General features: G+C 36.7%; 1 protein-coding gene across 5 annotated transcripts in view; it reads right to left on the bottom strand.

The window, feature by feature from the left end:
• The window catches only part of LOC115444202 (stress-activated protein kinase JNK), a 125,804-nt gene that overhangs the window by 14,132 nt on the left and 85,062 nt on the right, over nt 1-26,610 (bottom strand). For 2 of the 5 annotated variants that reach the window (XM_037437033.1, XM_037437034.1), the window contains exons 3-5: nt 15,992-16,048; nt 3,392-3,530; nt 2,629-2,790 (exon numbers count right to left, since the gene is read on the bottom strand). In XM_037437033.1, coding sequence (XP_037292930.1) covers nt 2,629-2,777 — 149 coding nt within the window. In that variant the 5' untranslated portion in view covers nt 2,778-2,790; nt 3,392-3,530; nt 15,992-16,048. Of the gene's footprint in view, nt 1-895; nt 1,024-2,628; nt 2,791-3,391; nt 3,531-8,330; nt 8,452-15,991; nt 16,049-26,610 lie in introns of those variants that run through there. The other 3 variants (XM_037437038.1, XM_037437035.1, XM_037437036.1) reach the window with 3 other exon arrangements.

The following is a 26,610-nucleotide window of genomic DNA, read 5'->3' as shown; positions in this document are numbered from 1 at the left end:
GCGCGTTCAATCAAACATACTTTTCAGCTTTATATATTAGTATAGAAGTACAAATTTGACTAGCTTTATTTCTGTTTTAATAAAATCTTACAATACAATATAAAAGACATGTTACATCTCAAGTACTAACAGGTTTGTAACATCTGTGAAATAAATGACAACTGTGACAATGTTTTATCACTCACATATGATTAATCAACAGTTCACTGAACCATGGAATGAAACACCGAAATATTACTCAGATGTTTTCAACAAATTATATGCAGAATTCTCTAGAAAACGTCTTCATTCATATAAAAATATTGGAAGTAAAATTGCCGTAGTTGTGTTTAATGGCAACAGACGGCAATAAGCTACAATTTAGGGGGAAATTCAAAGCAATTTAAACCCAAATTGTTCAACTTCTGCGACATTCGCCGTGATGGAAACGCGAGATAGAGGGACGTCAAAGATCGATTTAACTTTAAATAATGGCTGAAAATATTTTAAACTTTAATAAAAAGTAAATCGAAGAAATAACAAATCTATGCAGGCATTATATTTGAAAAATGACGCCAATATTTAACTGTATTTCTTTTAGAATAAGCACAGGTACAAAAGCATACTGTCCGAGCCAATGTTGATATATTATTTTTTTCTTAAGATCACACAACCCATCCATGAAATATCCTGTCAACAATCCCTCAAAAGAAAGCATACGCGTAGTCAAAGAAAACGGTCGTCAACCTCATATCGATTCGTTTAGGCACCCCAGCGTATCCACTCACACTCAACAAACTGAAAAACGATTCCTTAATACACAAACCGCACAACGCCAACATGTTAGTAATGAGTTATTGTAAGCAAGCGTGATGGCGCTAGATGGCGCTGTATCGTTGCGAGGTGGCTTCCTTACCACACCATGCCCTGTGCGCCGGCGCCGCGCACTGTCAGCTCTGTGTACCGTGTGGGTATCGTGAACACGGTGTCACCGAGCGTTACCGAGTAAAACTGTACCATTATGGGACCGGTATACGCGATCAGCTAAAAAACAGACACATTTATATATTGTGTGTGCGTGTGTAAGCGTGTGTCGGGTTGCGGTTGCGAATGCGAATTTCGCGTTCAAGTTTGAGGTATTTAATTTTTTAATTGGTTTGTTATTTGATAAATTAACTTCGTATATAATGCTTGACTAATTTTGTATTGGACTTAATTACGCAACCACTGGTGCGTAATGTGTTATTATAAAATATATTGAAGTAAAGATGTTTTCAGATGTGAATATTTAACACAGTTACATAATACATCAACCAAATAAATAAGGTATTTTGTGAGCTAACTTTATTTTCGGTCTCATTTGTAATGCGTACGGGTTTGGCAAACTAAACCTTTATCTTCAAGCTTCCCACGTTGAATCTAATTAATTTTATTGCCGTAACAAGACTTACTATTAAACACGTAATGTATTACTTGGAACACGCCGAACATCATTTATAAGACCCATAAAACTTTTACAAACACGATTCGTATTCGCATTCGGCGTTCCGCTTCGCATTCGCATGACGTCACAACCCTATTCGTATTCGTACAATGTACCAAACTTAGGTGTCCACATGCGTAGAATGGGTGCGTGCAAATGTGAAAATGCGTTTACAAAACTAAAATAATGACATAACTTAAAAAATAATAACTACAATACTAATAACTACATGCTTACCAATGCTTATAAACTAATTTGTAACATTCAAATCATCAATCAGCAGTGGCGAAGGTTGAAGTTTCCGAAAAGGAGCCGGACACAACATATAGGTAGTACTTGTATGCATAATTGCGGCTTGCAAATCAGTGCAATGATCATTAGATGTTACATAAGTAACGAAAGGGAAGCCTGTAGGCATCGGGTTATATGGGACACTTCGCCACTGCATTTAAATAATCGTAGGATATAAACATTGTTGAATTCACACATTCAAATCCCGATCCTTTAAGGTCAACAGATTATCCATGATAGTTCACTTTGGAATCGTGAGACCTACTTGCCCTTTTGTCATTTGCCTAAAATAATTGTATATTAATAGAATTTTTAAGTGTAAAGGTTGTGAAAAAAACACCTCTTCCAATTTATCAATACCGGTTTGGATCGTACTCGACAGTAGTTTTAAATACATGTGAATTTTACATATACAATATATTGTTAATGCGCGATGAAGTCCGTATCATGGTTTTCATGACTTAAAGGTGTATCAAACGAAAACCTAAAATAATTCTCTACTATTAAAATCGAACACCGGAGTCTTACACCTTCCAGAGAAGGTATTCTTCCACGATATATGAAGTTTCTTGATGTTACAACGAGATAGTCAGCTGTACACGTTTTTAAAAACGTATCGTTGATTTGCATTACGACATTGTGAAGACAGCTATAATTACAGAAATGTAAACACAATATTTCTTCTCAATCTTTGTTACTAGAGTGAGTCAGATAAAAATGATGGTGCAAGTGAAAAAAACTCACCAGAACATTCTCGTCTTGAATTTATGGTAGCAACTGAAGTTGAAGAAATCGTGCAGAATATTCCTTACGTACTTCTAGATGCTAGAGAGAGACAACCTAATAAATGGATGCTGAGAATGAAACAGACTTACCAAACAATACCCTGAGCGCCGGATCCAATGGGCTTCAAGTTCTGGTAGCGTTTGAGGATGGTGAAGCGCGTGTCGCCGACTTCGACGGTGTAGAAGTGCGGGTGGCGCGGCGGGGCCGACATGGCGGAGGCGGGCGCCGCGTGGGGCATCGACCACCCCTACCTGCGGACGGCACGGTCAATGCTATGTGCTTTAATGGATCGACATGAATCAACTCGTAATTATATTAGTAGGCTTTGATATATAAACTGTACGTTATTGGTTAACTGCAATTCTGATATACATTCACAAATCTAAATGGTACTGCTCGTGTTAAATTAAAGGTTCCACCTAACACTCCAAGAAGTTAAAAGAGGCTGAAAACCAGCGTTGCTCGGACATGCTGTCTCGGTCAGATAGAGTTGAGCAGCCACTTATTGCAGAAGGTAGATAAGTCGGCAATAAACTCTACTATTTTTTTTATTAATGAGCAGTTAGTTGGTTTTCTTTTTCAAAATGATTCTTCAAAATAAATTTTCGTTAGTCTATTACAAAGATAATGTCTCTAGTGCTTTATAACAAGAGTATCAAAGAGAGTCGAGGTTCTGCTATTTGATACATAGCTCGTCCGCTAGTTAGTTGGTTTACCATTAGAGTGTTCACTGACAAGAGATGATTATCCCTCGTCAATCATTACAATTATGGCGGCTTAATTAACATAAGCGGGCCGAAATATTTATCCTCATGTCTAGCCTTCCGATCATCTCGTCCTACCGATACTCACTATATATAAATCCGCTCACAGAAGTAGCGTGTGTCCATATATGTCCGGTGCGCGGTGCGGGTCGTGGCTCGGCGGCGGTCACAGCTCTTCAGGTCTTAGGTTCAGTCTTTTGTGGGACGCGTCGCCGGATTTATTACGTCTGTTGACAATCATAATGTGCTTTGAGTTATGGTTGAGGGCCTGGTAACTACTTTTGGTCCAGGATTTATGGCAATGAACATGGCGAAAATCTAATGTATGGAGCAGATCCTTGGATCTGGTCTTTGTGTCTCAAACGGTGGTATTATCGATATTTTACAAACGTTATTTATAGGCTTATTCGGTACCATAAATTTTACTAAATTTAATAACAGAAATCCAAGTTAACCGTGCAACATACCACGCTTAACAATGTCTACGACCAGTTCATGTTTGTTAGCGAGGTAATAATCATCAGTCACGCGAAGTCCACCTTTGAACATAGGCCTCTCTTAAAGATCTTCAGATTGACCCAGGTATTTATATATTTTGAAAATGTAATAGTAGAGGTCACATTTCCCAAAAACATAGGTAACTAAAACTATCGCTGACCTACAAATCTCTTTCAAATCTAATTACAAACTTATATACCAAGTCTAGAGCCATACAAAATTCAATTAAGCATTGGTCCATAGCGCGAGTGCGTCGGTGGATGGCTCGACTCATTTACATACTCGAGTGGCAATCATGGACCTGTCGCTAGGGATCCATACTAGAAGAGATGGCGAGATGGCCACGTGGGCCTTTATCGTTTAGATCTAGCTTTTCCCTGGGTTCTGTTTGCCCAAGGACTGCTCCTAATGTAGTCTAAATCGATTGCATAAATAGCCTCCTATCAGCGAAGAAATTTTAGAATTTTAAAGACTTAATATCTCATGTCTCAAGATGGCGAGCGCAGTGGAAGACCAAACAATACTTTGTAATTCAAGGTGTTGGATGGTGTTTCTACTGTTTATGGGCGGTCGTATCACTTACCATCAGGCGAACGGTAAGCTCGTAATCGAATCAGTAGCTTCAAGAGATTACCTCTTATATCTTTTACAAATTCAATAAGTCCTAGAGACTGTTCATGGATATCTATAGGAACATTGTGGAACGCTACGTCGACTACGCGATTTATTTTTGCTTTTGACAGGTAATGGAAGTTTCCTATAATTTTTATTTTGAGTTTGTAGTTGAAAAATATTAGGTACTCTTAAATAGAAGAAATCTGAATTTTATATAGATTAGGGGATTTTAACTTTCCGGAAATCTTAGTTATCATTAAAAATGCAAGCAAGCTACCCCTTTACATTGGTTTTCTGTGAAATAGTATTATTACCCGTTCGAGTATTTTCATGCTTTATATGTTTATACATGGCTCTATAACTTTGCTCAAATAAAACACAACCAAACGCGTAGTATTTTCATGTTACATTCTGATCTTTAAACTGTATTATCATAAAACGGGCTTAACGTTCTCAAAACAAACCAGACACTTCGCGAGAGGACAAATATTTGTACGTATACAAAACATCGTAGAGTCGAGTGACCCGCGTCCCGGATCCCGCATCGCGGTGTCCCGACAAGCATTAATTCACAGCGGCGCGCGACTACCGAAACGTTTATAATTGCAAATGCACTCTTCCACTGCCCGAAGAGCGTTACGGGAGAATAATGGGCTTGCTTTGTTTTATTTTTTCAACTACTGACGCGAAACGAGGTTTGTTATTTAAGTTTGTCACCTGGTTTTTCCTTCATTGGTTTAGTTAGAGTTTTTGCATGGAATCGGTGAAGGCCAGAATGCAGATTACTGTGTGTTTTGTTTCACTATTATTAGTTTGTACTTGAGTAAAGACTCAACCTAAATATATAGTTATTAGTTGCAATTTACCAGGCGATTGTAATGACATAAGTCATCATAATGATATACTGACGTTAAGGAGCACTATTCAGTCATCACTTAGGTAGCTTGTGAAAGGCTGGTAGGTTAGCTAGGTTAGGGCTCATGTCCTCGTCGGTGAGGATCGCGACGTTACCCTTCTATTTTCCCCTACTTGCCAGCCCGAGCTGGTTACTTCGGTTTGTACCTTGTTTTTATTATAAATTTTATCCCTAATTTAATATGTCCATAGTTATATAAGTAATTTTAATAGTTGTTTAGAAATAATAATAATTATTCTTATGCTTTGTTTTGACGTATCATAAGTGCAACTTTGTTCGCCTACGTGATAAATAAAGTATTTTATTTTATTGAGTCCCAGTTTGTTGTAGCAGGAGTAGACATCATGTGACACATCTAATGCCTCCTTAACCTAATCATCTCTCAACTCTTCCAGGCTCCTGCAGCCACTATGCCAGGGAATTCCAATATCCCGCTTGCAAGTTACCCCCGGTGTAGCCTGTAGGGACACATACTCTAAAAGAATAAAGCAATATCTCAGGGCGACGATTGCATCGGAATGCCATAGTTATAATTCAAAATTTTGGGTAGTATCGTTAATGTTTACTAGCACTGGCCTTGTTGCAGTTGTAAACATATTTTACATATGCAAAATGAATGTTAGTTAAACTATTTATCATTTTCGACGAAAAGCAAGCTCGAAGTAGACACATTGGGCCTAATATAAAGCATCACTTGACATTTGTATAAGTGTGGTGGGAGGTCGGTCCACTCGCGTGCCAATCCGACCATGATCGGCAACAACCCGCACTGAAATCAGCTCTGAATATTTTTTTAGCATAATCAAAGTAATAAGATCCTTTTTTGAACGACTGTCTCAGTGGTGTAGTTGAATTGCGTGCGCGATCCGACACAGCTCTGAAGTTTTGGATTCGAACCTCGGATCGGGAAAATTTATATTGGGCCTTTCAGATTAGTATCAATACAGAGTCTGGCATTTGTGTCTGATGTGACGATAGGATCGCTCTTTATCACATCATGGGACTGAGCATACATAGCGAAAAGTGGGTATCCTGATTGCACCTCTGCCTACCCCTTCGGGAATAAGGGGATATGTGTTCTTCTTGAACGTTAAAAGTTATGAAAATTTGATTCAAACTCAAATATTTGTTTAAAGGAACTAGTGTTCTTTTCATCAGGAATCTCATTCGTTGTTTCACTTATTAATTGTTAAAAACACAATTGCATAATTCTTTTCATTGCCACAAGTTTATTTTCCACTATAACATAAATTTTCGCTCGCAATAATTTTAAGTAAAGTCCCCCATAAGAATTCCAAAAATTATTGCTGGGAACAAATCTCTTCTGCTAATGAGAAATCTTAAAATAACTTCACGAAGTTGGCCTAAAACATCTTGGCAGACTTCACATACCTTCAAAATTGTTTAAAACTGTTGGGTATGTAGGTTACCTCATGATTGAAGGGTCCGTAACTTCTCGATACTGGTAAAGTGATATCACTACATAGTATAAAACAAAGTCGCTTTCTCTGTCCCTATCTATGTATGCTTTAATCTTTAAGAATACGCAACGGATTTTGATGCGTTTTTTTTAATAGACTTCAAAAATGGAGGAGGTGCTCAATTTGTCGGGATGTTTTTTTAAGTATGGTGGTATGCGGGTGGTCCGATTGTCCTGTCAGGGTCTGATGATGGGATCCTGGTGAAATCGAAGGAAGCTTATAGCATGATTCAGTATTCACGCGTGATGGCTTATTATTAGCGTATTTCATGTATAACTTTGGTGTTTCTATACCGATTTCTATGAATCTTTTTAAGGAATATTTAATAATGTTAACTTTTTTAATTAGGGATGACTGAGAGTGTTATAAACGTAAGAGTAGACAAATATAATGAGAGAGCTTCGAACTGCTAAGCTATCGGGAGTTACACGTGTTATTGTGAGTCAACCATAAAAGATAGACATATGCTGTCGTGGCATATTTTTTACATAATTTTAAGGAGAACATTTCCGTCATACATGATTTCTGTGTAGCTTTAACCATTAAGGTTGCACACGCGACGGAAGCTTAAAAACGGAGTAACTTCTCCCGTTTTCCCAACATTTCCCTTCACTGCTCTGTTCCTATTAATTGTAGCGTGATGAAAAGTATACTATAACCAGCACAGGAGTATGACAAATAATTGTACCAAGTTTCGTTAAAATCCGTCGAGTAGTTTTTGTTTCTATAACGGTTATACAGACAGACAGACAGACAGACAGACAGATAGACAGAAAGACAGACAAAAATTTTACTAATTGCATTTTTGGCATCAGTATCGATCCCTAATCACCCCCTGATAGTTATTTTGGAAATATATTTCATGTGCAGAATTGACCTCTTTACAGATTTATTATAAGTATAGATATAGATAATAACATCCATTAAATAGTGGAGAAATACTGTTATTTTGTTATGTTATACCCGTGCGAAGCCAGAGCGGGCCGCTATGTTTTTATATACAACGTTCACAGTTTTTCTGTAGTGTATTTAGTATCAGCATTGCGCCCGTGCGAAGCCGGGGCGGGTCGCTAGTACATGATAAACAATTCATAAAAACTGGACTTCAAAATAAGAGCCTTGGCCGTTATATTGGAAGGTTTTATATATATTCAGTCTTACTTATAAACTTGTTTTAGCGTTAAGACGTGGTTAAGAATTGCTGAAATAGCTGTCAAAAACATCACCGGTTACTAGTTTTAACCTTATTAAGTGGCAAGATGGCGGGTTTGACTTACAGCTGATAGAGTAAATTTGTGTTTTAACTAAGCATAGATTTGCAAATTTTTTATAAGTTAGACTGATTATGTTTATGTAGTATGTAATACCCATAACAATACATCAATTTAAAAAGTCGCAGATATATTCTCAACGAGATCGCACGACTTTTATCCTTTTTTATTAAAACACTTAATCATCACAATAAGTCCATCCACATTCAAAATACACAAACCCGAATATGAAAACAATATAAAAACCTCGCCGAGTAGAGCAACAGTCGCGGTGTACCGGTCCAATTACTGCTCCACTTGACACCGCTACCGTGGGCTCTTGACTACCCAACACAGCTTCCGCTCGACTCGCGACTACCCACAGCGACTGCGACAAGCAATTGTGACCGTTGTGTGAATGCACATTACAGTTTTAATTTAGTTGTTGTAGTTCTTCAATGCTTCGTATTATTGTGATAATAATCGTTTGGTTATTGTTTATATAATTTCATGATTGTTGAGGTCGCTTGTTGGTGAACGTCACAGCCTAGTTCGGACTGCGCTATGTTAGACGAATAGCGATTAGTTTAGTAGCTAAATATACCTGAACTTTGAAAAGTTAGATAATCTACCTAACTTAGTACAAATAAGTTTAATTAATAAGCAGTCCGGATTAGGCTTTAGATAGTTTTGGAAAACTCGATTCTTTTTTATTCTAAGCCCTTGTTTTGGTACTATTTTTAGACAGTTACATGGCTTCCATCGGACGAGAAACGTGTATAATACCTTCATTATATTGCGACAAAAAATACATTACTTCCCGAAAAACAGTCCATTTAAGTAAATCAACTAATCTTGTTAGACACCGAGATACAAAAATATCCAGGAAACAGCAATCCACGAATCGCACGAAACGAACAAAACACTCACAATCATTACTCTAATATCCTCGGCTTCGAATTACAACCTTTTCCCCGACGGCGTTTTTATTTACCTCCGCGCAAAACAGAGGTTACCACGCTGTGAATAAATAATTGGATCGTGTCCGACTTTCCGGCTCTTTCACCGGTGCGTCCGGACGTATCCCATCATTCTCCGGCCATTACCGGGCGTTCGTACGAACGGGCCCCGGGGAGTGGAAGCTGAAATCACGCGCCGGGTAATCGGTCAGCCTGATTGGGCCGGACTCGCTTTCGTTAAGACGGACGTTGCGCGCGATAATTGGGTATCGCGGAATAGGCTTTTGACATTTGGGTTGAATACGAGCTATGTGGGTTACAGGAAGGAGTGGGGATAATAAGGTGGGATGTGCGAGTTCACAGTTGGTTACTTTTTGTTGTAGATTAAAATGATATCGAAAGCTTTAAACATGTAGGCGAATTTCTTTTTACGAATTTGCATGAAATTGGTTTTATGTAATCTCTTTTTTTTTTGTATACAATTCCCGGGATCCCCGTCGGATATTCGCCGTTAAGGTTATATTATATAAATTTAATACGACAAAATTTTAAAGGCCGAAATATCCATGCATATTAATTATTTTTACGTTTTTCTTTCAACTGCGAGAACTAATCACTAACTAGACGTGAATTTAAATTCTTTACTTGCCGATACTTGTTTAGTTACCCAGATTAAAGGTGAAACAAAATGTATGAAAAATGGACCTTAAGCTATAACCTTAATGTAATAAATCTTAAGAATTGAATAAAATTATTTTGTAGCATACCTTAAAAACTAAACGCCCAAATTCTTCGAAACGTCGGAAGAAAATAATAATATAAATAACCGCGCTAAAATTCGTAAAATAGATTCATTTCAAACTCAAACTTTACCTCTTTAACGTGACACGTCCAAATTGCATTTATCAGAAAATCTGCATCGTGTTGTCCCAAAACAAACCAATCACTTTGAAACTTCGTCTCCGGACAAGGCACAGAACAGCATCCAATAAATCAGAAACTTGCCAAGATTTTCAACATTAAACCGCCGTACGCTTCAATTTAGCAGACTTACCGACGCTATGGTCAAACACCGAAACACAATACTTCAAGTATCGTCCGGGACAGACGCCAGCTTCTGTATGGGGGAGGGGATGAAAGTAGGGGAGAAAGTAAAGGGGGGTGTTTGCACACCGTTGTCGGCAAATGGGAAAATAAGTCGGATTATGGAGATACAAGCGATCGTTGTGTGTGGTTAAGTCGGGTAGTTGATTCGATTCTTGTGTTTATTTTGTTTGTGTGGTCCTATTGTTGGATATCAGAATGTAACCATATAATGAAATATCATCGAATTGACAAAGAACTTTTTATCAAAGACAAGATACAATATATCTGTAAAAAAGGTTTATTTTAATTTACAGTTTGTGAACAATACTAATTACTACAATACACTAAATATTAAGTTTCAAGTTTTAATACCACTTAAAAAAATTATAAGAGTTTCAGAATCAACTTTCTCTTTCACGACCTCAAAAACCACTAGAGTAAAACAAATGATATTGTTTTATTTAAGTCCTAATAAGAGCCGTGTCAATAAACGAATGTCACCTTTGGGGGGGATCTTAAGTAAACAATTAAAATACTGAACTGTTCAAGAAACAAAATTGAGCTATCATTTGAACGCTTGTTAGCTAAATGGACGCTGTTTAACAAATTAAACTCGGCTCTTAAGATAACAAACTTTACGTACCTGCTACTAGGCATCGCATTGTTGACACATGTTAATTAGATATAGACGATCTTAAGATGCTGATTTTAACTTGATAACCTATTGACTAATATCGCACTTTAGGATGTAACTTACTGGTACGGCCCTTGGTCGATATTTAAGAGGACGATCAAGCCGTTCGCCAGATCGTAATCGACACGACTGTTAATAACATGACAAATATTTTTTATAATAAAAGACTATATATACTAATTACACACTTCAAACTCTATATTAGCAGACCACAAACATTTCAATTTGGTACAGAATCTGTTACTTGTTCCACAGACTACTCAGACTCAAACTGCACCGCGTAATCTAAACAAGGCCACTCAAAACTTATTGCCGACAGCGGAGAGCACAAAATCCCACACAAAACCCTTTAACAGCACTCGCTTTGTTCATTAAGCTAGAACAAAACAGAAACGGTAATCTACAAAGTGCGTTTAGTTTCGGCACAGACGATTGTGGATCAAAAGCCTTCGTCCGTGGGCGTAAAAACTCAATTCAGTGTTTTCATAGCGTAGGATTTCGTAAGGTATACTCTCCTAACCGAAAAACATGAATCTACCTACGAATGTTTGATAAAACACGAGCGTGGGTGTAGTTGGAAGTGTTTAATTCTAATAATATCGAGTTACATTCATTTAATTGTGGTTTGAATCTGTATTACACACGTGTAGGTATTTAGAGTGGGTTATTTCAAACTGTCTGTTAACGTTAAAGGATATTACCAAAACATTTTAGATCAATTATAATTTCTCTTAATTAACGTTTTCTCTTCACTTATTCATATATAATATAATTATAGATTTGGCAAGGTTAAAGTTCAGATAGAGAAGGAGTATAGAAAAAAATACATATAATATGAGGTATTAAAAAATATTAAATTCGACGGTCGCATTTCGGGCACTGGATGAACACTAGTTGATCTAAATACTGCTATCTCTTTTTCACATTGTAATTAGTCACATGAAAGAAAAAATACTATTAAACACCGATTGACAACCTTTATTAAAGAGGCTAAATGTTGGAAGCCTTGCTTCACAAAACTTGAAAATCTTTAATCGTCGTCACTTTAGTACAGACATAAAATATTCTACGCAGACATAGAAAAATTCTTAATTTTAACTAGAATTAGATTCACGACATCTTAGTCCATTAACCAAAGTCATCTCCTATTAAGGCAAACTTACATCTGAAGAGAAATGCCTGTTTAAAAGTCAAATTAACTATTTAAAGGTTACAAAAGTTATCACGGTGGGTAGTTTAAATTTAACAATTAATATCGCTCGTGACATCGGCCGGGGCTTGGTGCGACCTCCATTCATCTACAGCTAAGGGTTGCGGGCACCTAATTGATAAGTGATACCATAGTACCGCTGGGTAGGGTTACGATTTATGTATTGTCGCGAACATTTAATATTTTGCGACACGATTTTGGAATCGTGTTGTAAATTATTTTATCTGCAATGCGTCAATTGCTTTACGAATAATATAAAATACCAGGAGGTTTACAATAGGGCCTCGTTTGACGGATCAATTATTGCTAATAATAATAGTAAGTAATTATTGCTGGCATTAATTGCGTCGCCTAAACGTAGCTATAGGCTTTTTACGCTATAATCACTTTGATATAAACATTGTTGGAGTAAATCGCGTTCCGAGATCAGCCTGTGTATCCGATTCTAACAAGCCGACATAATTGTGTCGACTGTCAAGGGGTAATTATCGGTCGTCAGTCGACATACTATTGGACCCCACTACACTTACTATCAGGGGCAGTAGAGTTACTTAACCGTGATCGTATAAAAAATAAAAATGCAAATAAAATTTCACGTATATGAAGTCACTGGTACGGTGCAGTAATAAGGCATAAGCCATTCAATACTTCTATAATACTGCCACTTCTCTCCTATTACTGTTTAAATCCAAACTTGAAAAATATAATATTACTTGTAATCAAATTCTCAACTGAAGTGTCAAAGTGTCAATCTAGCGCACAAAATCTAGGCTACGAAAAAAGTCTAAACGTGTCAGGAAGGCAATTTGCGAATTCAGGCGGGTGATTTGAAAAATGGCCGCTCTCGCGAGCGTTGGCGTGGGACGGTGTGTTACCGGTATTCGAACGTGTCGAGATAGATTCGATGCTTGCGCGGACAAAGCGGTAACCATCTATCTTCAGGCTGGCGGTAAATAAAATGTTGTTGACTTTTGTGCATAGCTTTTACCTGCGGCTTTGTGTGTAAAGTCGTTTGCAGAAATATAAATCTCAGTGGTAACATGGATTGTTTTGGGATTAGTTGTTATATTTACATTTGTTACCTAAGAAATGTGTGTCAAATTCTCCTAAATTTCTACAATGGTTTTTGCGTGAGTGACTAAAACATCCAAGTAAAAACGAATTTCCAATGCATTAAACGAATTTGCACAGTTATAATATTAGTAGGACAGAGAATAATTTCACACAAAATGTCTCATGTTAAAAATGCTGGTTTTATAATCTTAAAAAGACATGTTCGCCAAAACAAATCAAGCTAACGCCTTAAAAGAAATCAGTCGGTATTCAATCTCAAAATAAATCATTTTTCTCTATATAACGATGGAGGCACGAAGAAATTCCGCGATCATTAGAAAAGTAAGTAAAAATAGACATGAAAATTCAGAAGAAAATATTCTTCGTAATAATGTGTCCGAATTACTTTTTTCGTGAATCGTAAGCAATTTCTAGGCGACAATAAACGTAGCGCGTTAACAGGGAGTTTATGTCGATTTTATATCGTCCAGGTGGTACAGGGCCGGAGTCACGTATTATTTGGGGGGTGTATTACTGTAGTCAGTTATTGCTGACTTGAGATCTGCGAATTATTGTTTGTTAGTTCTTGCTCGTATAAGTTAGATGCTATATGGCTATTGTGCGATACAGTTTGTTAGCCTCTCTTGGCACAGTGTTAGCTTAGTCCATCTAAATCATGGCAACTGTTATATATATAAGAACTCTATGCATAAGTACTCCATGGTAGTTTTTATTATTGTCTTAGACGTCTGTCAATAAAACCGTGTTCCATAAAATAGCTGTATTAATTGATTACAAGCAAAATATAACAGCAACGATGTCATAATTTCACTTACTGACGTCCTTTTAAATATCAAGATAAAAACAAACCATCAAAAGTTAAGTGAGGTGAGCCCCCTTTGTAACTTCCTCACTCCCCGCCCGCCCACGAACCTACGTAGGTGGACGAAGGGAAAAACCTACTCGTTTAATAATTTCTCATCGAGCCTCCCTTAAATTAAATATAGCCGCCTGTACGTCGGACGGTAGACCGCAATCACAGGTGGAAATGGATGTGTGCTTAGTATAATTTTATACGTGCAGACGAATTGTGGTAACTTTTTAGTCCTTATATTATACTAGGTACGTGAGATTCTCTGGGTAGGTAGCAGAACGAAGGGTACATATAACTCAGGTAAAAGCTAGCTATCATTGTAATGGTTTGCAGTCAGCATATATGCATATTAGTACTTATATGTTGTGTTGGGTTCCTTTTCGGAAAATTTTACCGTTACTCTTGTAGATACGCCGCTAATTCTGCCATTTTATATTATTAACTAATTTAATAAGTATTTCCATTCAGTGCACGCTGAGACGCCTGAAGATAATGCCTTTAACACGTCTTTTATTTTAATGATTTATATAATTATAAGTTTTATTGTAATTATCATTGGATGTCCAAATAAAATGAAATTTTGAGTTTTAAAGGTCTTTTATTAGCCATCTTCAATAAAAGATTTCGATCGATTTTTTCAATCTATCTCCAAAATAGACAGATAGGTAGAAGGTTTTATTTGACATGCAATCAAAATGAGTTATTTTGATTGGTTTGTTCTTACACGACATACCTTTCTCGGCAATTATAGCAAAGCAAAATATTGTCGAATTAAGTAAACGACAAGATTCGAATCAAGTAACTTCAATCGTTACAGTTTTGTTTTCACATTCAACGCGCAGACAATGGAAGTTTCCATCCAAATATGCAAATGCACAGCTCAGTTGAGTCGACTATCGACGTTTCTCCACGTTTGTAGCGGTACAAATGCGAGTCTGAATCCGTAAAAGCTTGTAATAGCACTGAATGAATAGGGCAGGAATCGCATTTTGCTTTCTACAGACGCGTTTATTTTGTTTTGGTTATACAGTGTATTTGTAATATTATCGATATGATTTATTAATGATAAAAATTATAAGTAAAACGCATTTAAGTAAGTATATCCCCTTCATCTATATATTGGGAGGTACTTTGACTTCATGCCATGAAGTTCTCAGTTCTATCTGCTAGCCAGGCGATGCTATATTCATAGATATATGACTGTGTTGTCAGGAATAAGATATTATACATCAGCCGGCGATTCATCCTATAGAACACAAATTAATGTAGTTATTTATTAATTAGCGATATTTCATGTTTTCCATTGTGCGATATGAAAGACGCCAAACAAAAAAATAATCAAGAAAAAACAAATAAATGACAGTTTTCGAAATTCAAATGTACGATTTAAATGCATTTATAAATTTGAATTTGGAATTATGAACCAAAGAGGAGATATTTCAGTTCAAAATGGCCAGTACAAAAAAATGCCAATGTAAAATGTTAGGACCTAATATTTTCACTAAAACGTCATTATACTACAATCTAAATGTATACCGTAATGTTAATGTAATCGATATTTAATCGTTAAGTTTTTGCGTGGGCGGACCGCTGGACAGCCGACACCGCCCGTCCGTTTCAATATAAACCTTAACACTACGCGGTTGATTGAATAAACTTCATCTTGATATTTCTGTTTCGTATTTTTCCTTTTTGTTCGTTCGATGCGAAGTTTCGAAAGGTAATATTTTTTCAGGTTTAATTGATAGAGACGTGGGTGCTACGCGATTGAAAATAGTGACTTAGATACGAATTAATTGTAAATTACATATTGATCGATATAAATTATAAATTACAGAGGCTAATGGTGAAATTTTTTGATAGGGAACCCAACACAACATATAGGTATTAATATGCATAAGTGCGGTGTGTAAATTGTTCTAATGATAATGTTTTTTTACATAAGATACGAATGGGAAGTCGGCAGGAATCGAGTTATATGGACCTTTCGCCACTCTTACTGTATACCTATTAAATTATATATTTATTATATAGTAAATACAATCCACTCACCATAAATTCCGTACATACATTTTTTTCAATGATATCTTGAATATAAATTAACACCATCTGAAACAAAAAAAAAAGTTTTAAATCATAATTGAATATTTTGTACCAGACTGAGAGCAATGTATACTATTATGATAGATGGATTAGGAATTCGAATTTTAAACCACATTAAATAACGACTTAAATTAAGAAAGCATTTAACGTAATGTTATTCATAAACTATAAATTTGCAATTAACACCCACGAACTGAATGTCTAAATAATTTTTTTTAATAGTTTTTTATTGCTTTGAATAACGAGACAAGTTTGCCGTTCGCCTGATAATACGACCACCCATAAACAGTAGAAACACAGCGAGAATTATTAAAAAAAAATCTTAAAATATGAAATCCCTCCAACCTAAAGCTTCAACATCTCATAAGTTAACAATGGCTGTTTGGGGTTCGATTTTCCCCTCGCACGAGGGTTGTAGACAAATATCGCGCGATATCTTTTAGACAAGCACGGGCTTCTAATGGGGCGCTTACAGTGAGCCTGAATGATGTACATGTACCTAATTATGTGTTGACAGCGCTCTGTAGTAAGTGATATATCGCCGCAGAACTTTCGTAAAGATTTCAAGATGGCGTCTCGTAATTTTCTATTGAGTATATCATTCTTTAATAAAACACACACAATCACACCTGTTAGCCCCGAAAGGATAGGCAGAGTTTTAACTGGTGTATGCACTTTTCACACTTTTAATCCCCGAAAAGGTAGGCAGAGGCGCCACTGGTGTATGCACGTTTCACCGTGCGTATTCCGTCCTATCACAGGGGGGCAAGCCTATCGCCATATCGGGCACAAATCCAGACTCCGGGCTGAGTAGAAACATCCAATATCGGTAAGTGTAGTGGGATCCAATAGAATGTTGACTTACGAGAGATGATTATCCCACGGCTGGTTCCGGAACGCGACACACTTACGTGGGCCACTATGGCGGGTTTTACACCTTATGTATGGTGGTCGCTCTCCGGCCCTATATAAATATATCCCACCACGAGCAACGTATGTAAAGCAGGCTTCAGCAGGTAAAGAAAAGAAAAACAGTAGACCTCCTGAGTTACTTGAGATCCGTCTGAGGTCTTTGGGCTTTTCCGAGGAAACGAATACATATGAATTCTGGATTTATAAAAGTGCTTTTGATAATCAAATTACTATATAAAGGCTTTAAATTGAAACTGTCGTATATTTGTGCCGACGAACTACTATATTTGCACTGTTCTTTGGTAATCATTTTGACCAATGTAAATATAATTGATAAGATTAAATCTCCGTCGTATGGAGGCACGTGTAAAACCCTAGTCTCAAATATTTATATGACAACCTACTAAACACCAACCATAAACGTAAACAGGGCATAAAATACGATGCCATTACATCATTTAATACACCATTAAAACAAAAACCTTTCAAAAGACATCTAGTTTATTAAGACTCGCGGAAATCTGAAGATGAGAGGCGATACTAATCTGCAATCGTTCATTTAATCATTCATTCGCACATTCATTCGTTCATTCGTTCCGACTGGCCCGCGGAGACACAAAACTGGGCCACAGAGGCGCCGGGGTGGGGTATGGGCGGTACGATTCAGAGTCCGTAAAACTCTTATTGAGCTTATTATGATAATTTATTCGGAGCGACTGAGCCAAAGAACTGTGGATACAATGTTATCTATGGACAGGGCCGGATTCAGCTTATTATGGCGGGGATTTGGAGCACGCTTGTAAAGCGAAATTCAAGATGAATGCGGGGTCTCGTTAAAATTTTTAAATCAGTAATGAACTTATTGGTTTGGTTCCATCCATGTTAAGTTATGTAAACACTGATTAAAGTTTAACGAGTAACAAGCAGGACAGATTTTAAATAGATGGTTTTATTAGTTTCGTATGGATACATTAAACGGACGAAATATAATTATCCTACTGGTAAAAAAAACTATTTTTACCAGTAGGATAACTTCGAAATATTGATATTTTCAATCAGTAACTTCCTGCGGCCCTGTATTTTATGTTAATAAAAGCTTTAAGTACCCCCTCTGTTCCAGTGGGATATTCGGATAAGTAAATAATTGTAGAGTGACAAATTGTAATTCTCCCTGAAAAGTAACTGAAATTATTCCCTAAAATAAATATAATAATGTACATTTTGTTATAGACCTCTCTGCAAATATTGTTTCTTATACCTTATTACTTACTAGCTTTTGCCCGCGGCTCCGCCCGCGTTATAAAGTTTTTCAGGCTAAAGTTTTCCGTTATAAAAGTAGTAGTTTCCGGGAGCCTCTCAAACTGTCTCCATACCAAATTTCATCTTAATACGTTGGGTAGTTTTTGAGTTTAACACGTTCAGGCAGACAGATGCAGCGGGGGACTTTGTTTTATAATATATTTTTTAGAACTTTTTAAGAGAAATAATCCCGTCATACATCATTGTTGCATAACTTTAATCGTTTACGCAGCGCACGCAACGGAAGCTCTCAAAACTAATAAGTTTTCCCCGTTTTTGCAACATGTTTCATTACTGCTCCGCTCCGATTGGTCATAGCGTGATGATATATAGCCTATAGCACTCCAGGAACAAAGGGCTATCCAACACAAAAAGATTTTTTCAGTTCAAACACGGTAGTTCCTGAGATTAGCCATTACTGCTCCGCTCCTATTAGTCATAGCGTGATGATATATAGCCTATAGCACTGCAAGAACAAAGTGCTATCGAACACAAAAATATTTTTTTCAGTTCGATCTGATAGTTCCTGAGATTAGCCATTACTGCTCCGCTCCTATTGGTCATAGCGTGATGATATATACCTCATAGTACTCCACGAACAAAGAACTATCCAACACAAAAATATTTTTTCAGTTTGAACCGGTAGTTCCTGAGATTAGCCATTACTGCTCCGCTCCTATTAGTCATAGCGTGATGATATATAGCCTATAGCACTACACTAATAAAGAGCTATCCAACACAAAAAGAATTTTTCAGTTCGAACCGGTAGTTCCTGAGATTAGTCATTACTGCTCCGCTCCTATTGGTCATAGCGTGATGATATATAGCCTATAGCACTACACTAATAAAGAGCTATCCAACACAAAAATAATTTTTCAGTTCGAACCGGTAGTTCCTGAGATTAGTCATTACTGCTCCGCTCCTATTGGTCATAGCGTGATGATATATAGCCTATAGCACTCCACGAATAAAGGGCTATCCAACACAAAAAGAATTTTTCAGTTTGGACCGGTAGTTCCTGAGATTAGCCATTACTGCCCCGCTCCTATTGGGTATAGCGTGATGATATATAGCCTATAGCACTCCACGAACAAAGGGCTATCCAACGCAAAAAGAATTTTTCAATTTGGACTGGTAGTTCCTGAGATTAGCGCGTTCAAACAAACAAACAAACAAACAAACAAACAAACAAACAAACAAACTCTTCAGCTTTATATAATAGTATAGAAGTATAGATTAAAAGGATGCTTTCGTTATTATATTTGAGGATAAAAATCAATACTGATATAATAAAGTAAATAATAATGTAATATCATCCCTGTATTGTGTACTGTACCACTGCTGGGCACTAGATCCCTCTACTACTGAGAGGGTTTAGCCCTTAGTCCACCACGCTGGCCTAGTGCAGATTAGACTAAACTTCACACACTTTTCATATTCCTATAGAGAACTTCTCAGGTGTGTAGGTTTCCTCACGATGTTTTCCTTCACCGTCAAAGCAAGCGATGACTCACAAAGAATACGCACATAATCTTAAAAAAATCAGAGATGTGTGCCCTTGATATTGAACCTGCGGACATTCGTCTCAGCAGTCCTTTCCACACTCAACTAGACTATCGCAATTTTTTTTTAATAAAGTAAAATACGTATGATTCAATAAACGATCCGTTCAAGTACCTCTTTGTCCAAAACTAAAATGTACCAGAGTAAAACATGTTCGACATGCTTATAGATTGACATATTTTGATTCGTATATTGTTGTTAATAATCCGCAGTTAGATCTGGGGTCATTTAAATAGGCTATAACTGTGCGTTAATTAAAAAGAAAGGGGCGAAAATAACGTTGATCTTGAGTTAGCGCTGCTTGCAGGATGTATGAAAAATATTAGCCTAACTGGGCGCGATTTACACACTACATAATATAAAAATTCGAAATGTAATTTACTATGTTCGACTTGTGATCGAATTTAAAAATATAATTATATCTTATCTTTACGGGAATTTTCGATATTGAAATTAAACAACATAATGGATGTCTGGTCATAGAGTGGATATAAAAGATGTAACGTCTTTAAAATTTTGTAAGGGAAATTAAACAAATTTCTTGCGAAAAAAATGTTGAGTATGTACCTTATTATAATTCAATTTAAAAGATTATTTTAATGATGGTGAATATTTAATTTGATTGGCATCAGTTTTTTGCCTGAATACAAGTTTTCCATACATACCATATTCTATGTTGCTCAGTAATAATACTATAGCTTCCTATTAATTAATGATTTCTCAAGATTATATAGTGTCACAGATTAAATTACCCAGTAAGGACACTATACCATTATACTTATTGATTAACGGTTTTTTAATTATATAGTGTCATAGATTATACAATTATTCTTTTTAAAATTCACTTACTTTTACCTTTTATTATTTATGTAGCTTCAATTTTTAGAATAAGTTTATTCTAGAAATTTCTTGCCTTGTTGACCCATTTTTTCGGTGCCTTCTGTTTAAAGACATCAGACGGTGTGATAAAGAGGTCCCTCGTCAAATTACTTCAACACTCAGCCAATTATGCAAAGTAAACGTTTTTAAGTCATTGCGACCTCAGCCCTTCGGCTTAGTTAGCGTCTATCACAGTAAGACTAGAACATTTCCAAGTCTGGAGTTTTTATTGTTCTATATAAAACTTTGAATAATTCATTCAATTTAAGTGGGTGCTTTTGTAGTCTCGATGAGTGTTATTTACTTTAATATTTGTGTGAAATAACATGACTAGGGTTGAAACGTGAATTTCATATTCGGCGAAGTCAGCTAGTTTTTATATAATTACCCGAAAATAGATTATGAATATAATTATTTCGGCAAAGATGAATAGTTATTTATGTTTGCTATTATAATAGCTAGTGTTGCTTTTAAATACAAAGTATTTTACATTCTGAATTTTATTAAATTATTCGTGAGATTTATAATGAAATTACAAAATTAGTTTACTTATAAAATAATGGTTTGTCACCTGTTTAATTAAGCTGAATTTACATTCTTTAGGGACAGAAGATTTTCCAAATATTTCACTCACACATTACATTCTTCATAAGGCATATTTCCCTTGACACTGATATTCCTTATTAAACAAAATTGTTCACATTCATAACAATAATTGTGTGCATTTACATGAAAACACTATAAGGAAACAAATCGTACGAAACTCGATCATTTGTACCGGCACCCTTTATTGATTTATACGAAACAGCCACATTAGGGAGCGCGGCATATTTCGCGCACACACTACTTGAAGACACGCGTCTTGAATGTACTACATACATGACGAAAAAAAGACACGTCGAAATAATAACCTCCTTCTTTTTTTGTAATCGGTTAATAAATTGTTAACTTTGTTTGTTCTTGTTGCAGTTTTGTACTAATTACATAATAATATAGTTTACTCTTACATAATTTATTATATGTATCTACTATGAATATAATTAGTAAATGTGTCGACTTATAATAAACATGTTAGACTTAATTTATTTTTTAATTAGTTTCTAGACTTTATAAATGTACTAGTGTATAATTAATAGTAGACCTAATAAATAAAAAGAAAACTGAACCCAGTTTTTAGTTTTTTATATTGCGGTATAAAACATTCATAACATCGAAAATCTAGCGAATTTTTAAGTGCAATGTGACAAAGCCCTGTAACGTATGAATATTCTGTCGCAGTGTAGAGCGTGTAATAATATTATAATACTAGCTGTGCCCGCGGCTTCGCCTGCGTGGAAATCAGTGTGTCACAAAGTTTTTCCTACGTAAACCCCGACCCACGACACTATTTACAACCACGCGACCTCTTCAACAATAATCGTTATATTTCAGTCAATTTACTTAAAACCGTCATGTGCTGTTAACTTAAACCTTCCCCAAGAATTACACTATCTTTTAGTAAAAACCGTACCAAAATCCGTTCAGTAGATTTTGAGAAAATCGATCACGTACAGACAGACGGTTTTTGGGAACTTTATTAGACAAAAACTGGACTCATTTTATTTAGATTCTTTTTACGGCAGTATATTTTATTAAATACACTGCAAAACTACCGCTTTTTTCAGTGCAATGTGCACAAGACCTTGTAATAGTGTACAACGTGTACTCGATTATAAACGTATGGTCACAAAAGAGGTTTTTTGAGCAAGCGCCGTATTTTGAATCAAGTTTTGTTTACAATATGGAAATGCAGCCCGCATTCACAGCTATGGCGCCGTGTTCACATTTGTGTTCGCTTTAGAGCATTTTATTTTGCGGCATTTATTTCGGGGATTGAGTATAAATATTTTCAATGGAATATCGCATAAAAGATATCACTATACAAATGAGAACGTTCTAGAAAAGGTTTACAAATTGTACAGTGTAGTGTAGAAAAAAAAAGCCAGCGTAATTAGGTATATTTTGACCTACCACTGAGGTATCTCTGAGGCTGAACTATCGCTTGCTTTAACGGTGAAGGAGAATATCGTGAGGTAACCTGCATACCTGAGAAGTTCTCTATAGAAATTTTAAGGGTGCGTGAAGTCTACCAATCCGAACTAGGCCAGCGTGGTGGACTAAAGCCGAATCCCTCTCAGTAATAGAGGAGGCCCGTGCCCAGCAGTGGGACAGTATAAAATACAGCTGATATTATTATTATATATTGGATAAATTTCTACTTTTATATAGAAGATGGCAGTGAAAAAACGGGTCACCTTATTTTAAGACATAAAACCGTTGCCGGCCTTTGATGTTTACGTAGGTCCTTAAGGTTCCTAATCGCGAATATCGTAAAACATTCCCCCAGCACGCATCACTCGTCAAATTAATACATAACATAACCCAATTCACAGTAATCCCATTAAACAGATGTTACACAACACGACCTGAATGCGGGTAGCACGCACAAACAACGAAAAAAAATCACCGTCCTTCGCACACTGCGGCGTGGGCAGGAGGGAAGGCGGGGGCTTACAATAAAGACATAAAGTGGCGCGAACGTTTGTCATGGCGGCGGGTGCGTGGTGTCCTTGGCGGGTATCGATCCTTGGACCGCGCGGTAACAGGCATCCGACACGCATGGTGCGGCGGTTTGATTTGCGAGGGAAGTAAGGTTACTACGATAGTTGATTGTTATGAATTGATGAGATTACGATCTATACCAAGGGTCCAACAACATTACGTCGGTAATGGATTTACGTAGCTGATTTTCTATTTTCTTTAAGTTTGGTTGTTAGGTGAGGTCAAACGATACCAGTCAAAAAACCAAGAACATTACCAAACCAAGCCAAGCCAGTTTTGCCTCAATGTCCTAGTGGCAGTACAATACGACTGTGAACCGTTATGGGTTCGGTTCTCAGGTCGGGCAGTTTTCGAAATCTGGAAATAACATTTGCGTTCCTCCTTCCACATAACAGGGCGAATATAAGCTCGGTAACATGTGAACGCATTAATTACAGTTCTACCCTCCGGGGATAAACGCATGAGCCTATATAAATATCAATTAAGCTGTGAATTTTTAATTACTTGACTACACACATCTATATACTTGACCACATTAATCTATCATATTTAACCCTACCGGCGGCGGGGGGCCATGTTAACTAGGTGTTGCTCGCGGTTTTACCTGCATGAAAAGCCTTGCCTGCTACAAAAGTCCCTAAGGCACTATAGCGCTCCATAGCGTCGTCTCATCGTACTAAGGAAACAACGCTATTATGAATGGGTAATCTTAGTGACCGTAGAACGGATAATCTTTCTAGGTGTTGCTAGGTAAAGAAGAAGGAATCTTTGCTACATTTAAATTATAATTTTAAGAGACCAAGATTCATTTTGAGGTATTACCGAGTGCATTGAGTTATCTGTTTTTACAACTTTTTCTCAATATAAGCCAGCGCCATCTAATAAATCTCAAAGTTTCCCATGGGAGCAAATAGATTGTAGAGCGATGAAAAGCCTACGTGTTGTGTTAATCCTGGAAATGGTCTAACCAAGTGCTAAATTTTATACAAATCCGTCGAATTGTTTCTACGTTCACTTCTAACAAACATAAAAACATTTTCACAAACTTTCACTTTTTTATAAAAGTTGAAGTTCTAAAAATCTAACTGATATTATTATCAGTTATATATGGAACTTTGGCAAATACCACCTACTCAAAACTGAAATCAGGCGTTTATGGAACACATAGATACAGGTCATTCCTATAGTAATAGGTTCAACTGGTACAATAACCAAAAGTTTATCCAGATATATCAACACGTTAAACTCCACCATAGATATCAACATCCTCCAAAAACAAGCAGCAATCCTTACGTCTATTATATTGAGCAGTGTTAGGGGACACGTTTTTCGTACACGGGGAACAACAGGGAGACTGAATCACATCTTCCCTGAAGGTATCAGGGCGGGTGGTCAATAAACCCGAGCAAAAAAGCTCGAGTCAGAGAAAACTCTGTAAGTTGAAGTTAGATATAGTAAGATAATGTTGCCACCATATGTATATATTTGTCTATTTATTCTATATTAAAATTAAACTAATTTTCGGGTTCTATCACGGTTTAACTATTTTATTTTCTCCCGACGTTTCGAAGACTTTGCAGCCTTCATGGTCACGGGGGTGAAAATTAGTTTAATTTCAATGTCTAACACTCGCGTAAACATAAGAAATCATTATTTATTCTATAATTAATAACATATTAATTTCTACATGCATTCAAAAAAATAACATACAAATAAGTACACATTGATCTGATTTTTTCTATCACATTTACAGCGATTTACAACAAGTATATACAAAAAGACAAGCATACAGGCGACACATTCGGTGGGCGGGCGTGGGCCAGGAGGGGGCGGTAGCGGGGCGAGATGAACGCATTCATACCCGCATCCAGCGCATCTAGGTCACGATTTAGGCCGCCCTGCGTGCCTGACTGCCGCGCCGCCATTAGCTCACGTACTTACACGCTCATTGGGCGTGTAATGCAACATACAAGTGGACGATTTTGTGTTGTTCCGTTGTGGAGTTTATCGTTTTTTTTTTAGGTTATAAGGATGCTTTTGCTGGTGTACAATAGGCATTGTTAGTTCTCGAGCCTGAGTAGCAAGGATTCCGTGAATTCATTAAAGGAGGACAAAAATTATACGATAGTCTATTATGTAGGTAATCGTAATTGTTACTTATCTATATCTATACTCTATACTATTATATAAAGCTGAAGAGTTTGTTTGTTTGTTTGTTTGAACGCGCTAATCTCAGGAACTACCGGTCCAAACTGAAAAATTCTTTTTGCGTTGGATAGCCCTTTGTTCGTGGAGTGCTATAGGCTATATATCATCACGCTATACCCAATAGGAGCGGAGCAGTAATGTCTAATCTCAGGAACTACCGGGCCAAACTGAAAAATTCTTTTTGCGTTGGATAGCCCTTTGTTTGTGGAGTGCTATAGGCTATATATCATCACACTATACCCAATAGGAGCGGAGCAGTAATGGCTAATCTCAGGAACTACCGATTCGAACTGAAAAAATATTTTTGTGTTGAATAGCCCTTTGTTTGTGGAGTGCTCTAAGTTATATATCATCACGCTATGACCAATAGGAGCGGAGCAGTAATGGCTAATCTCAGGAACTATCAGTTTGAACTGAAAAATTTGTTTTGTGTTGGATAGCCCTTTATTTGTGGAGTGATATAGGCTATATATCATCACGCTATGACCAATAGAAGCGGAGCAGTAATGAAACATGTTGCAAAAACGGGGACAATTTATTATTTTTGAGAGCTTCCGTTGCGTGCGCTGCGTAAACGGTTAAAGTTATGCAACAATGATGTATGACGGGATTGTTCCTCTTAAAAAGTTCTAAAAAATATATTATAAAACAAAGTCCCCCGCTGCATCCGTCTGCCTGAACGTGTTAAACTCAAAAACTACCCAACGTATTAAGAGGAAATTTGTTATGGAGACAGTTTGGGACCCTGGGAAGAACATAGGCTCCCGGGAAACTACTACTTTTATAACGGTAAACTTTAGCCTGAAAAACTTTATAACGCGAGCGGAGCCGCGGGCAAAAGCTAGTCTTATAATATTTATGTGAATGATTTTAATACGTTAAGATGTATTTCTCAGTGACTTCTACATAAAACGTGGAATGATTGGGCACGCGAATTAATTCCTTCTTACTTATTATTAAAGTATGTAAAAATTCCCTTCGCAGCTGAACTTCGGCTAAGCCGGCCAATCTCAAAAAATATCATCCAAATACAATTTATAGTACACAAAATATGTGCAATACACAGATGCACTCTCTGTTCCTTCACTATCATAGTTCGGTGAGAA

Source organism: Manduca sexta, chromosome 10, assembly GCF_014839805.1.
Source record: "Manduca sexta isolate Smith_Timp_Sample1 chromosome 10, JHU_Msex_v1.0, whole genome shotgun sequence".
NCBI lineage: Eukaryota > Metazoa > Arthropoda > Insecta > Lepidoptera > Sphingidae > Manduca > Manduca sexta.
This window is presented reverse-complemented; position numbering and strand designations above follow the sequence as displayed.